Below are 16,560 nucleotides of genomic sequence, written 5' to 3' on the forward strand. Positions count from 1 at the left end.
TATACAGTTTCCAGGGATGGCTTCTTGTTCTACCCCCCCCCCCCTCCCATTCTATGAAAAATTTCTTCCATGTTAACTCGATAATCACTCCTGACTAGCTTATATGTCTCAATCATATCCCCCCCCCCCCTCATCCTATTCAACTTACACTCTCAATCTGTCCTCATACTCCATTCCAGAAAAGGGTATAAGGTTTCAAGTTCATATCCTTGTCACCATGAAAACCTGGCAAACAAATCTGTGCAAATAATCTATATGAGGCCTGTTCAAGGCCTTGTACAATGACATCATAACCTCTTTATTTTTGCACACAGGGTCCTCCACATCATTGCTATTATGCAATGTGATGTCTTCACAACTTGTGCAGTTTGGCCTGAACTTCAGGTCTTGTCAATCACCGCTCCCAGAGCTCTCATCTCCTCTACCTCCTTTAAAGTTTCCCCACAAAGTGTATACTTTGCATGCTATTGTTGCTTATCAAATTTCAAAATCTTACACTAAACTGATATTTCCACTTACCTGCCCTTTGATACAATCTGTTCAAGTCCTCCCATAAGGCTACAACATCTGCTTGTCTCTGCATTGCTCTCATTTTTTCATCATCTGCAAACAGCTGCATATCATCAGTTAAACCTGTCCCAATATCATTAATATACAAATTGAACAACAATAGTCTCAATACATATTCCTGCAGCACACCACTAATGACTTTCCTCTTTCAGGATACTGCACCTCCATATACAACTTTCTGATACTTATCTGACAGCCAGTCACCGAAAAGTCTGTTATCCAGTCCCATCTGTTTTAATTTATTTAACATCTTGTTGTATGGCAACAAGCTGTTAAATATATCAAAAAGCTTTTGATAGACTGCCATACACTATTCCAAGACATTTGTCACCTTGTTATAATACATAATAAGTTAGTAAAACATGATCTCCCTTTAATAAATCCATGCTGACAACCACAGAAAATACTGCTGTGGTCAATCCTCTCTAGTATCTTCACCACAACTCCAGATATACAGATTGGCCTATAATTTGTAGCCACAGCCTTATCACCACCTTTATGCTGTGGAACAGTTTTACCTTCTTTCTACTCCCCCGGAACCTGTGCTGTTGTAGGACTCTTATTAAACAGGCATGCCAATTCCCTGGAGCATTCTCTTAAGACATGATATGTCATAAAATCCTTTCACATTATTGACATCAAGTTTATTTATTTCTCATATACTCCTACTCACTCACAATTAAGCAATCTTCTCCTATATCCTCTACACTTGAATTTTTCGTTATTTCACCCTGACAATGATGAAACACTTATAAAATGATCACTGAATACCTCAACAATGTCTTCTGCAGCAGTTATAACTCTACCATCTTCATCCATTAACATCATCTTACCATAATTGTTCTTCCTTCTACTTGCCACATATCTAAAATACTCTTGAGGTTTTTATAGGCCTGATTTGCTAATTTCTGCTCATGCTGCATTTTTGTTGCCGTTACTGAGTCACTCTCCTGGCTTGCTCGTTGCACTCTTCATGCAACTGCTTATTACTATTATTCATCTTGTGCTGCCTACAAAGTGCCTTCTTCCAGATGTCATATTAATCCCCCTCATTCATCTGTTTTACACCTACCTTATTCAGCCTTTTTGACCTTCAGAATACATTCACACATTCATGCTGTTATGTATTTCTTCATTAGTTCCCAAGCAGCATTTATTTCCTTACTGCTCAACTCCTCATTCCATGCTCTAGCTCCAGGCTGTCTCCTTAAGCTTGGAGACAGCTTGGAACAATAGTGCACCAGGTGCATAATCACCAGGGGTGCTTAAGGGTCAAAGCTGTATATCTAAGAGGAGACCTCCACATAGCCTTTAAAGGAATGCAAAGAACTGACCAGGGCTTCTCACTTAATGTCCAATCCACACCTTCTTATGGTGCACCCTGTTAGGTATCTACCTGGATACTAAACAAACAAGGATGGGCTGCAATTTGGGATTTAGCCGACCAAATTGTATTCTTATTGGCTTAAACCATAAATAAAATGATGGTACAACATGACAGAATTTAATGCCGGCTGGGGCGTCGCACAGTCGCCCCTGTTGTTTTCGCTAGGGAATCAGGGCGAACAGCGTAAATCAGCTACTGGAACAAATTCCAAAATACGCCCCAACTCAACATCACCAGAGTTCAAGATTGGTACTATCAACATGAGAAGCCTGAATGGCAAAGAAATGAAGCTAGCTGAGGAATTGGATAAGTACCACATCGACATAATAGGGGTTGGGGATCTGAATAGCAGCATAGGAAATGATTGTCAGACGTACAGAAATATTTTGGGAAAATTTGGAGAAAAGAGCAAAGCTAATAATAATGGCAAATATCTATTCGATTTCTTCTCAGGACATGGACTGGTTATTACTAATACAATGGTCCAACATAAAAATGTGGACAAATTCATATAGGGAGAAGAGGAAAGAACTAAAAAAAGTCTTATTGACTATGTTATTGTTGATAGTGATGTTTTTTTGCTGGTGCAGGACACTAGAATTGGAAGTGATCGCCATTTAGTCTTGCATAGGATGAAATTGAATTTCATATTGAAAAGAAGAAGACGTAAGAAAGTTTTAAAGCGAATAAAAGTTGAGCAGCTCTCAGATGTGAAAAATGCATTTGAGAACAGGAACCAAACTTGGAGATTCGATGGCAAGCCCTGAAGAAAACATTGATTGATTGATTGATTGATTCAGCCAGAGAGGCATGTGGTGAGGTTGTCTGCAAGGATAGAAAAATTTGAACAGCATGGTGGACACAGGAAGTTAAACAGGCAATGAAGGAAAAGAAGAAAGCATATCGAAAGTTCCTGGCAAATAAGTCAGCTTGTGCTCTTAGAGAATACAGAGACAAATGTAAGAAAGCTTAACATTGTGTAAAACCAGCTAAACAAAAGAAATGGGAAGACTTTGGTAAGAATATAGAAAATAAATATCAGGAAGGTGGCAAAATATGCTGGAGGCTGTTGAAAAAGCAGAGAAATTGAGGAAAGAACAAAGTTGAAAAAATATCCTTAATGTACGGAGTAATTACTTCAAAAAACTGCTAAATGAAACAAACAGTGACAGCCCAGTGGTAAAAAAAACACTCAATAGGCATGCAATCAGGAATACATATCCATACTTGAAGTAGAAAAAAGCCATCAAAAGCCTGAAATGTGGAAAGGCACCTGGAGTAGATATTTGACTAAAATGCTCAAGTATGGTGGTATAAAAATCTTACAGTGGCTCCACTGCATAATTCAGAAAGCCTGATTCAGAAGGACAGATTCTATATGATTGGAGTAGAGCTCTCATAGTACCCATATATATATAAAAGGAAATAAAAACTGAATGTGAGAATTACAGAGGTATTTCTCCAATGAGCGTTCCTGGTGAGATTTATGTAAGTATACTTAGAAACGGTTAAGAAGGAGTATGGAGGGAAAGCTTGGTGAAAAACAAGCTGGATTTAGACCAAATAGAGGCTGTCAGGATCAGATTTTCACTTTACAACAAATAGTTGAGAATTATTATTATGACCTTTTTCTTGACTACTAGTATTAATAAATTAAAGACTTAATTCTGTATGTTAGTCAAGTAAATATTAGTTTAATATCCAATGTTTCACTGACTGATATCTGTCAGCATTTTCAAAGGAATACACTGGTAAGCAATAGAAAGCAACAAAAACTAGGAAACTAACCGACAATTCTAAAAATTATATAAAGTTATCACTGTGTGTGTGATACAATGATATAATACGTGTGTTGCAAGTGCAACGTTTTATTTGTTGAGATATTTATTGTAAATATCATGAAAGTTCATTTCTTTTTGGTTAAATGATCTGATTAGAGTTTTCCATATATCTGGTAAGATTAGGCCTTGATTCTTATTTAAGTTACCTCTTAAACAGGCGACTGTAGCAGCTTCTTTAAAGGTTCTGGAATGGTAGTTGTCTTCTATGTAGGGCATATGGCTCATATCCCATTCAATATTATGGTTGGTAGAGGCAAAGTGTGAAGAAAGGCCTGATATATCCTGTCTGTTATTCCTTACATAGCATATGTGTTCTTTCTTTCTTGTATCAAAACTTCTAGATGTCTGTCCGATGTAATTAATATCGCAAGAACAAGGTATGCTATAAACTCCAGAGTATTTGTAGAAAGGATGGCTATCTTTCAGTGATCTTATAAACTTTTGAATGGTCTCAATAGGTTTGAAGGTTACTCTGATATTATATGGTTTTAGAAGAAGAGCTAATTTTCTGGATATGGCACTAGCAAATGGAATTGTTATAGAGCTGATGTATTGGGTTTCATCTCGTTGTCTTTGAGGTATGTCACTAAAGAGAATCTTGTTGATGATTCTTGTAGGGTAGCCATTTAGGGTTAGATCTTTGGATATTTTCATTAATTCTTCTTGTAGGTTGCCAGGGTCTGTGGTACACTGTATAGCTCTTTTTTTGAAAATTTTTGAACGTTCATGAAAATTAAATATCTCAACAAATAAAATGTTGCACTTGCGACACATGTGTATTATATCATTGTATCACGCACAGTGATAACTTTATATAATTTTTAGAATTGTCGGTTTGTTACTTTCTATTGCTTACCGGTGTATTCCTTTGAAAATGCTGACAGATATCAGTCAGTGAAACGTTGGATATTAAACTAATATTTACTTGACTAACATACAGAATTAAGTCTTTAATTTATTAAATAGTTGAGAAATTGTTGGAATATAAAAAACTGTATTTAAATTTGGAAAAGGCATATGACAAGGTGCCAAGAGAAAAACTATTCAAAATGTTACAGTTATAAGGTGTCAATGGGGCATTATATCAAACAATACTTAGCCTTTATTTGAGTCAGCAGTTAGAATTGAAGGAAGTACAGGAATATGGTTTGATATTAAATTTGGTGTCAGACAAGGATGTACATTATCCCCTCTGTTATTTATTATCTATATTGATCACATAATGAAAGGAAGCAGTATTAAACCTGATATCAAAATTGGATATGTTAATCTCAGTGCTTTACTTTATGCAGATGATGTTATACTTCTAAATAAATTCAGTACAAGTCTGCAAGATTCCCTGAATAAATTGAATAACTGTTGTAATAGATATGGTATGAAGGTCAGCAATAACAAGACAAAGACAATGAAAATTGGCAGAAACATTGAAAATATCAATACATCGTGAATGAAGAACCTATAGAACAAGTAAAACATTTCAGCTATTAGGCACAGTTTTTATTATTCAGGCCTCCACGGAGTCAAGAGACTCATCACGGGAGGTCCTTCCTAGAAAACACAAAGTCTATCAGACCACTCCTTGAACTCGTTGACCATTCTTGCTCTCATCACTCTGTCAGGCAATGCATTCCAAGGTTCCACCACCCTCCATGCAAAGAAACCACTACTCACCCTCTTGCTCACAGCTTCCTTTCGTACTTTCCAGTGATGACCCCTTGTCATCGCTCCTTCCCGCTGCTCCACCAAGTGAAAGAACTCCCTGTCCACCCTGTAACTGCCTCTCAACAGTTTAAAAGTCTCTATCATATCACCTCTTCTCCTATCTATCGCAAACTCTGCAGTCCACCTTCCCTCAGCCGATCCTCATAATTAACATTGTACAGTCTTGAAACCATCTTTGTTATCTGCCTCTGCACCCTCTCTACAGTTAATTTATCCCCTTCAAATTCTGGGGACCAAATTTGAGAACAGTAGCCTAAGTGTGGTCTGATCAGGATCTTATACAACAGAATTCTAACTCTTCTATCTCTGCAGGTCAGGATCCTTCTCAGTATTGCAACTTTCGCCACCTTTGCAATATGCCCCCTGAATTTCATTTTTTTATCAATCATGATCCCCAGCTTTCTTGTCTCCCCTACTTCCTTTAGTACAGCTTCTCCAGTCGAGTATGCAGCCTCCCATCATTGTATCTCAAACTTCAAAACTTTACATTTTGCTGTATTAAATCGACCCCCATTCATTTGCCCATTTGTCTAGTTTATTCAAATCCTCTTGCAGGGCCACCACATCTGTACTATTACTAATAACCCTTCCCAGCTTCACATTATCTGCAAACAACTGAATATACCCTTGCAATCCATTGACAATGTTATTGATATAAAGGTTAAGCAATACAGGTCTCAGTACTGAGCCCTGTGGAACCCCACTTGTAACCTTCCTCTTCTTTGATATTGCCCCACCATACACAACTCTCTGATACCTATCAGACAGCCAATCCTGAATCCAGTTGACTAACCCGACATCTAAACTCATGTGCTGTAACTTAAATATCAGCTTATCACGTGGCACCCTGTCAAATGCCTTTACAGAATCCAAAAAAAAAAGGCAGTGTATGCCTTTCCTTCATCAACTGCTCTTGTCACTTTATTATACAAAGCAATCTTAAGCAAGACCACCCCTTGACAAATCCATGTTGATTCTCTCAGATAATATTACCCTCATCTGCCCATCGCTGTATATAGTCCCTCACTAATTTCTCCAATACCTTAATAACTACTGATGACACACAAACTGGCCTATAATTAGACACTTTCAATCTGCTACCGCCCTTATGCAATGGCCCTATCTTGCCTTCCTTCCATTCCCGTAACCAGAAAAGCCGGGTCAAAGGAGCTGTGAAAAGCCAACTCAAATTCTTACGTTGAAAAGCCAAGTCAAAGGAGCTGTCAGTTCTTTAACACATTCTCTCAAAACCTGTGATGAAATATGATCCAGGCCCACTGCTTTACTGAATTCCAGAATACTCAGTATTTGGAACACACCCTCCTCTTGCACCTCTAAACCTCAAACCTGTCCTACCCCTCTAGTATTAAAACCTTCTTCTCCAGGATGAAATACTCCAATAAAGTGCACATTGAACAACTCCACTATGTCCTCTGCATCAGTCACTCTATTCCCATTTTTATCCCACAATGTCATTCTTCCACAATAATTTCTCCTCCTACTGGCCACATAGCTAAAAAATTCCCTAGGATTTTCTTTAGATCTTACTGCCAGTCTCTTCTCATATTCCAGTTTTGCCTTCCTCACAATATAAGACTTGGGCCAGGAGAGTGACTCTCTCTTGGCCTGAGTCTTATATTCTTCATGCATCTGCTCTCCACCCCCTCTCCTTATATCTCTTCCATAATCTCTTTTTCACCTGCAGTTCCTGTTTGATATTGTTTGTCAACCACTTTACACCAAATTATGTCTGCTTCTTCACTCATGGAATACAGCTTACTATTGCTGCTAACAAATATTCCTTCACCATTTCCCAAGCATTAATGATATCCTGCCTTCCAATTCTGCCCTCCATAGAACTGCCCCACGTTGATATGTAAGACTTATTATAATCATCCCCCTTATAATTCCACATATGTTCCCCTTTTCTTTGATACTCCTGCATGTCTATTCATCTTCCATGTCAAAACCACATGGTCACTCTCTCCAGTTGGGGCATGGGGGAGATGTCATCATAGTTATTATCAGCTCTTCTGATGCTATGATCAAATCCAAAACTCTTGAACCTCTTGTTCCCTCTATTACATGTTGCCTAAGACATTTTTCCCTCAAGAATTCTAGAATTCCATTCCTTATTACTACATGCATTTTCCTCTTCCCAGCTTACATTGCCGTAGTTAAAATCTCCCATAACAATCATTCTTCTTGCACTTACCAAGCTCAACTGCCTAAACATCTCCTGCTCCCCACTCTCTGTACTCCCTTAGCTTGTAGCAACACCCCACTAAATATCCTGTCTTGTCCACCTCTACCTCACACCATATGGTTCCAAAACCATTAGTTTTGAAAGCATAAGCAGTACTCCACTACCATGTTTTCCCCTCCTATCTTGCTGAAAAATGCTGTACCTGCTCCCTCTTCTATCAACCACATCTCAGTGATCCCAATAATCTTTGGCCATATCAGCACCACCAATTCATCTCCTTTATTCTGGATTCTCCTGGCATTAGTATAAAGCATAAAAATGTCACTGCTTTTATACTTATCATTATACCCTCCAGATCCCACTGGACTCAGTATTACCTGATGTCCCCCCCCCCAAGAACCCATTCCCACAAGAGGCCACCCCTGCTACCATCCACACTGGGAACTCTAGTTTCCCTTCATTGACACACCGACTTTTAGAAAATAGCAATCTCTCTAGATGTCTATGTTCTTCTTCATTCAAATGCAAACGGTCTCTCGCATACAGTTCCTCTCTGTCCCCAAATGCCCTCCAAGCATCCACATATTCCAATCCTCTCTTCTGACACATTCTGGTTATTATGCTATTCGTGATTACTGCTCTTCTGCTACGCTCTAATTATTATACCTGGATAATACACACACACACACACACATACACACTATCTTTCCTCTCTGCATTTTCTTTTGTACAACCTCAATTATGAATCTCAGATTTCTCACCACTCGATTTACACTACCTCTCAAGTCATTCGTGCCCACCATCGCAGTCATTTCATTCACCCTGCTTAATTGCCAAAGCCACACTTCCTATCGTTCCTCCAGGCATACACTCCTCTGGCCTCCTATCTTGCACACCACGGATCATCGAGTCTCCATACATCACACCTCTCACCACTCTGTTCCTTGATTGCTCACCTGCATCCCTCACTCTCTCTCTCTCCTCTAACCCTTTTTCTTTTCCCCTACTTACCTGCTGTCTTGGCATCACTCTGTCCATGGTACCAGCACTCCCTTGCATTCTTACTGTTTCCATTCTCTTCTCTTTTATCATTCCCTCTCCTCTACTGTTTCTATTCTCTCCTCTTCTATCCTTCCTATACCTCTCTCTCGTTCCTTCTCTTCTACTGCTCCTATTCTCGGTAGGAAATCAACTGAATAAATTTATATGGAATAAGAGAGAAATTAGTCGAAATACTAAATTAGCTATATACAAGAAAGTGTTCAAACCAATTTTAACTTATGGATCTGAGATCTGGGTTAGAAATAAAACACTTCCAAAGACTAACGACCACTGATATGAGAGTCCTGAGAAAGATTAGGGGCATGAACAAATGGCATCAATGACAATATCATGTTAAAAACGAATTATTAGAAAAGAACTTGACACTGTTAGTATCCAGGAATGTGTTAACAGAGCTAATCTCAGAGATAATCTCAGCTAATCTAATGGGAGAGGAAAATGAGCAAAAGAAGTGTTCTCTGCGAGGTTGACAGAAAAAAGATCCAGAGGAAGACCAAGATATAGGTGGATTGATACAGTAAAAAGTGCCTTATATATAAAATATAAGATCTGATAATGTTATAGTCTTGACATTGATTCGGAGGAAAATTATTTTGGAGATTGAGTTTTAGGAAAACTGTTGATAGGAAGTTAGTAATGATGTAAGTTCTTCATGTAATACTATCATAATATCCTCTAGATTCCTTGATGGGTACGTCAGGAATTTTTGATGATGATTGTTCTTCCACATATATCCTTTTCTCACAGTAGTCATTGTATCATTGTATGGCTAGCCACAACCTATGTGATCACTTCATGATCGCTTTCACCATCTGGAGGTGAAAGACTCCTCACAATTACATCCCCTGATGAAATGATAAGATCTAAAACTCTTGATCCTTGCATGCCCTCCTTTACGTGCTGTCTGAGATAGTTGCCTGTCAAGAACTCAAGAAATTCATTTTCCTTATTCTTAAATGCTCTCTCTTCATTCCAGTTTATACTGCCATAATTAAAATTGCCCATAATAATCACCCTTCCTTTGTTCCCTAACCCAAGTTGTTTAATACATTTCTTCATCACCACCCTCCACATCATTTCCTGGCCTATAGCAACATCCAACTAGATATGTCTTGTTGTCAACATCCATCTCACACCACACTGCCTCAAAACAATTTCTACTATTTCCCTCTTTCATGTCTGTGGACATAATTCCCATGATATCATCAACTCCCAAACCCCCCTTATTGTCCTTTCTATCCTCACTCTTCCATTTCTATTCCTTAGGATATCATATTCATTCATTCAACCATGTTTCACTTATTCCAACGATCTTGGAGGAATAAACTTGATCAGTGAAACTATTTCATCTCCCTTATTTCTGATACCAAGAGTATCAGAAATAAGGGAGATGAAAGTTAGTAACACCTGCTCTTGCCCAGTCACCTTTATCACTGCTTACTGCATATGCCCGCTCAATCTCAACTAACCCACTCGCATTCAAATCTGTTCCATTTCTATGCTGATAATCCCTTTCTTCTCCATTTCCCCTATTCCTCTTGCATTCTCATTTTCTCTTCGTCTCTCACATGACCACCGTTTCCATTGTCAAGCACTTCAGTCTCTTCAGTATCATTCTGCTATCCTTTGACTTCATCTCTTACTTCTGACCTCTTGCTTGCATTGCATATTTCACTTCTGTCTACCAACAGTTTCTCCAGTTTTCACTCACTCCAAAGCCATTCAGATGCACTCCATCACATCTGTATAATTCCAGTCTTCCCTCAAATATATGCCATACATCCACAAACTGTACTCCCTTCTCCTCGCACAGCTCCTCTAGCATACCACTCACGATTTTTTTCTCTATGTCTCAATTGCATCATTGTCATATCTTGGCAATACACTGACAGCCTTTCCAATTATACTGTTATCTTTTATTCTACTCAATAACCTCCTGATATTTGCCCTTACATTCTCCATATGTTCACTTAAATCATTTGTCCCTACAACCACCACTAATTCTCTTGCTCGTTTCCTCCTCATGTTCAAAGCATGAATTATCTTGTTCATTCTCCCTCCTGGGTAGCAGACCTTATGGACTCTCTCATTAATCAATCCTCTAACAATAGCATCTCCATACACTGCTACCCTCAAATCATTTGTCATCTCTTTCATCCTTTTTTCTTTTATTCTGTTCTTTTGCATACTTACATTTGTTTTCGCTAAACATCTGATATCACTCCCCATGTTCCTCATTTAATTTTTTATTTGAATAACTCCTTTATCAAATCTTACATTCCAGCAATTTTACTCTCACTGCAGTATTGCTCGCTGTCATTCTGCCTCATCTTCCTTCAGTTTCCTCATTCAAACTTCCTTATCACTTACTTTTGCTTCTTCATTCTTGCGTTCTTTCACTCCCTCAATCTCACTAGCTTTCATTCCATTTCCGTCACTTTCATTTACAGAGATTAGATAGCGATAACAAAGAGATTTGTCTAACCAACTGATCTATGGAAGCTCTTAATGAAGATGGTGAAGGGAAACCACTAAACTGTGTGTGGGCAAGCATTATTATGCTGGTACATATGTAGTCATTATTGTTAAGTTATATAGTTTTAATAATCATCCCAATAATTTTTGAAATACTTTTCTGTTAATTATTACACTTTTAACCAGAGTAATTCCAGACAGCTCAGGGTTTCATTAACAGATTTCTTGATTTCTTTTATTCTAGGCAAAAGAAAAGAGTGAATTTCATATTGTTAAACATGGTGATTGTTTAACTTTTGGGACCTGCAAAGTATTGCTTCATATTCATGATGGTGATGAAACATGCGATGAATGTGAACCTGGTCAGGTTCAAGCAAAACTTAATGAAATAAAAAATTACTCATTAGGTATGATAAATGTTAGTTCTATTTAATGCACTTTTAATCCATTTATATACAAAATGTCTTTTAAGAACTCTAAAATATGGTAGACATGCACTATAGTGAACACCAACATAATGAAATGATGTGCTATAATGAACCACGGAAAAATCCTGGTCTAAGTCCCATAGAAGCAATATTATTATAAGCTCACTATTACAACCAGGTAAAAGCTGAAAATATCCACAATAGGGAAATTCTTTGCAAATTTCTGAAATTTTTAGCAAATGACATCACTATTAGGAGACATAAGAAATGGTGAGAAATTGTACATTGACTACAAAACAAACAAGTCTTAGGAAACAGAACAAAGAAACATGGGTAATCAAATGAAGAAAAAATCACAGAAAATATGACAAAAGAAAATACTCGGTGAAATATAACAAAGGAAATTGTGGGAGATATATCAGTTATTGCAGAAATAAAACAACATAACGAAAGGAAATTGTGGGAAATAAAAAAAAAATTGTAGGAAACAAAACAAAAGAAATCATACATTGATGACAAAAGACAAAGGATTGGCAGAAACCGTATATAAAGAACAACAACAACATGAAAAAGTACAATTGCACACAATAATAAGAGAATAAGAAAGATACGAAATTGTAAAAATAAAAATTTACAGTTAATGTTTAAATTTCAAATATGAGAAAAACTTTAAAATATGAGAAAAAAAGAAGTAATATTGTATGAAGATTAGATAATTAAATTTGCCCTTGATGATGGAGTCCTGCGTCAAAGTTTCTCGTGAGCTAAAATAAAAAACGAGTCGAAGGGCTTATGTGTTGGCAATGTTAGTTTATTTTAATAGTATTGATCACGACACAGAATGATAAGAAAATAATTAATATTGATTAACTTATTAGCTGATATTTGCTGGTAGTACATCCAGCATCTTCAGAGCACAAGAACAGTTTGTCACACTACACAAAACATAATTTGGTATAACAATGGAACTAGTATAAAAATAATGTAACAGACACAAGGAACGAAAGTCCTAGCTGGCCATCTATTGTTGCAAAAAGAGAAAAACAAGTATTACTTAGATCTTAAAATGACTGACTCCCAGATTTTTAAATTTATACAGCCAGACTTGTTAAGTTTTGGTGTATGTTTTAAAGCTGCTGTTGATTCCAAAAACAATCTCTCTGACTTATAATTACTTCTGTATAGCGCTTTTGTTTTTTTCCATTTGATCCAGTGCAAAGGGGTATCCTAAGCATGTTCTGCTAGACCTGATTTGCCATAACAATAGTGCAGAATGTATTTTTTATGTTCACAGATGTCAACAGTTCTTCCTGTCTGTCCATAATAAGCCAGGTCACAAGATCAGGGCACTTCATAAACTCCTGCATACGATAAAAAAGAGAGTTTATTCTTAGTTGAACAGATGAGAGTTGCAAATTTGACATATTGTTTGAATATGGTGCGTAGCTGATATTTATTAACCACTTTAGATATATTTTCAAGTGTGCCTTGAATGTATGGGATGATAACAGTTTTAGTGTAGTCTTGTGTGATAGGCAATGGAGGAGATTTCTGGGAAACATTTAGTATTTTTTCTGTTCTACCAAATTGTTATTTTGTCTACTCTGACAAACTGCTCCGATATATCAGCTAATAAGTTAATAAATATTAATATTTTCTTATAATTGTGTGTTGTAATCAATACTGCTGTTAAAATAAACTAAAATAAAAAATGTGATGAACACAGTAGAGTAACAGAAAAGAAAAGTAAAAGAGATGGTAGTTCTTGTTGGAACTAATGATTTAAGTAAGGATAAATATAATATGACGGAGGATATGAAAGCTTGATGAAAGAAGCAAGGAGGAACAGTGAAGGGTCAGAAGGTAGGTGTGAAATGGATGAATGTGGAGATTAAGCATGCAGTACAAGGGGAAAAAAAGGAAGATATTATGGAGGTAACATAAGATAAGTCATAATAATCAGTTCCAGGAGGAGGACAAAGAACAGGCAAGGAGAGTGGCTCGGCCTGTCAGATAGGAAATGAATTGTATCACCTGCATGAAACCACCACCTTGCTTATTAGAGGCCTGAATTGGCTTGAAAAAGTTCAACATTTGGTCTCAAGACCAGTGTTTCTGGATTATGTAAAAAATATATAAAATCAATAAAAAAAAATAGAAAAATAAATTCTTAGCCCTTTTGTGGGTGAGAGCCACATAAAATAAAATTATTATTATTATCAGACCTCCATGGATTCAAGAGACTCATCACGTGAGGCCCATCTCTCTCTCTCACACACACATTTCATCATATCTTGACTTAATTCACCATCTCTGCACTCACTACACTTTCAGGCAATACATTCCAATTACCCACCACTCTCCATGCAAAAATTCTACTCCTTACCCCTGTTCACACCCTTATACAGCTTCTAGGGATGTCTTCTGGTTCTTCTCCTGTCTCCAGTTCGGAAAACAAAAATGGCTGTCAGTTTAATGTTAGTAAGAGTAACGTTATGCACTTTGGCATGATTATATTTCCAGCTGCATATTATATTATATTAGTTAGGTTATACTACAAGAAACTGAGGAGGCAAGGGATCTTGGCATATTGGTGGATAGGAATTTGAAGTTCAAAGGTCACATAGCAAAAGTTGTAAATACAACTCAGAGGATAATTGCAATGTTGAAATGAACTTTGGCTGTAAGGATAAGGAAGTCGTTTTGCCTCTTTAATAAGACCACACCTGGATTGTTGTGTGCAGATCTGATCTCCCTGATTCCAAGGGGGATAAAGAGCTGTGGAAAGGGTGCAAAGAAGAGTTACAAAGATTATATCTGGATCATGGGATTTAAATTATGAGGACTGTATGTGGATTACAGATTATGGTTAACAGGAAAAAGAGGGGGTGATATTCTAACGGTCTGTAAACTTTTGAATGGTTGTTGTAGGATAGCATCTGATGAGATTTTTCATTATATGGAAGGCAGAAAGAGAACATGGGGGCATCCATGGAGGTTAAGTTTGTTCACAGTCAAAGGAGGAGGTAAGAGCTAGGTTTTTATCTCGCAGAGCAGTGAGTGAGTGGAATAGTTTCCCTTTAGAGGTAGTGAGTGCATCTGGTGTGAATGAATTTAAGGGAAAGCATGACAGCTGGTTTAGGTGATTTATAGCTTCCCTTGAGTCCTTGACTCCCTGGAAGTCTTAGGTGATAATAATAATAATATGATGGCTCTCTTGTCTTGTCAGATGTCATCTCCTTCCAGGAGATTGACTACCATGAGTTTCCACCATGTACGGTTTTGTGCTTCTCTTTTGCATTCTTCATAGGACAAAAAGGTCCAGTCCTTAATATTTCTCATCCAATCTGTTCTCTGTCTTCCTCTTCTTCTTTTTCCTTGTATCAGTCCTTGAAATGTTTTTTGTAGGGATTCAAATGTGACCAATGTAGGTGGTTTTCCTTTTCTTAATGGTTTTCAACAGATTCCTATTTTCTCCAGTCATCTCTAATATTTCTAAATTTGTTTTTTTGGCAGTCCATGGAACTCTAAGAATTCTTCTGAGGATCCACATTTCAAAGGCTTTTAGTTTATTTTTGCAATATTTTGATATTGTCTAGGTTTCTGCTGCATATAGCAGTGTTGACCATACATACATTTGGACAGCCTAATTCTTTTTTTGTGTGAATTTCCCTCGAGGTCAGAATGTTTTTCATGCTAATGAAGGTTGATCTAGCAATTTCTATTCTTCTTAATATTTCCTTATTACACTTTCCATTCTCTGTAATTAGTTGACCCAAATATATATAACTCCCTACTTGATCTGAAGTATTTCCTCTGATTTTAATATTTATATCAGGTATTTTCCCTTTTTTTTCTTGTTACCAGCATGGTTTTAGTTTTTTTGAAGTTGAAATTAAGTCCATATTTTTCACTTAGCTTCAGCATCTCTTCTAATAGGTTTTAAAGATCTTTTTTATTTTCAGCTAGCAGTACTGTATCATCTGCATATCTTAAGTTGTTTATATTCTCACCTCCTATGCTGACTCCTTTAAATTATTCTAATTGCTAGAAGATATTTTCAGTATAGAGGTTAAACAATATAGGAGAAAGAACACAGCTTTGTTTGACACCCTTCTTTACTGGAATTCCTCCGAGATTTCTCCTGATATTTTTATTGAGGCAGTTTGCTCCCAATATAGATTTATCTGTAATCTGGTATCTTTGCCATCTACTCAAAAATTATGATGCATTTGGTTAGTTGTTCATGTTGTATATTGTCAAAGTCCTTTGTGTAGTCAATAAAACTTAAGTAGACTTCTTTCTGCTTCTCCAGATATCTTTCTATAATAGTTCTAATGTTGAAGAGTCCTTCTCTAGTTCCTTTATTTTCCTGAAAACCAGTTGTGTTTCATTAATTTCCATTTTGATTTTATGTTTATTTCTTTCTAGGATGATATATAACATAACTTTTGCTATCTGACTGATCAGACTGATTGTTCTGTATGCTTCACATTTGATTGTCTTTGATTTTTTAGGTATTGGTAGGAATGTTGAGTGCTTAAAATCTTTTGGTAGGTGTCCAGTTTCATATATTTTATTACATATGTCAGTCAGTGATCTTATAGCCTTATCATCTAAAGCCTTTAGATATTCTGCCATAATTCCATCCATTCCTGGAGATTTTCCTGGTCTCAGTTTCCTAATGGCATTTGTTACTTCCCAGGTAAGAATAGCAGGCCCTCCAAATCTCCTTGCATTGGCTTATCTATTCTATCATGATTGTAGAGCTCCTTTGAATACTCTACCCATCTGTCCCTTATTTTGTCTTTCTCCATTAAGATGTTTCCACTGGTATCTTCAATGCAATGAGAGCCTATCCTTTTGCAA

General features: G+C 37.0%; 1 protein-coding gene across 2 annotated transcripts in view; it reads left to right on the plus strand.

The window, feature by feature from the left end:
• LOC150098226 (angiogenic factor with G patch and FHA domains 1-like) overlaps nucleotides 1-16,560 on the plus strand; it is a 287,180-nt gene that overhangs the window by 158,220 nt on the left and 112,400 nt on the right. For both annotated transcript variants that reach the window (XM_090406375.1, XM_090406374.1), the window contains exon 9: nucleotides 11,508-11,670. In XM_090406375.1, coding sequence (XP_090262501.1) covers nucleotides 11,508-11,670 — 163 coding nt within the window. The remainder of the gene's footprint in view (nucleotides 1-11,507; nucleotides 11,671-16,560) is intronic.

This window comes from Typopeltis vanoorti, chromosome 16 (genome assembly GCF_054136105.1).
Source record: "Typopeltis vanoorti isolate ZY-2024b chromosome 16, IOZ_Tvanoo_1.0, whole genome shotgun sequence".
NCBI lineage: Eukaryota > Metazoa > Arthropoda > Arachnida > Uropygi > Thelyphonidae > Typopeltis > Typopeltis vanoorti.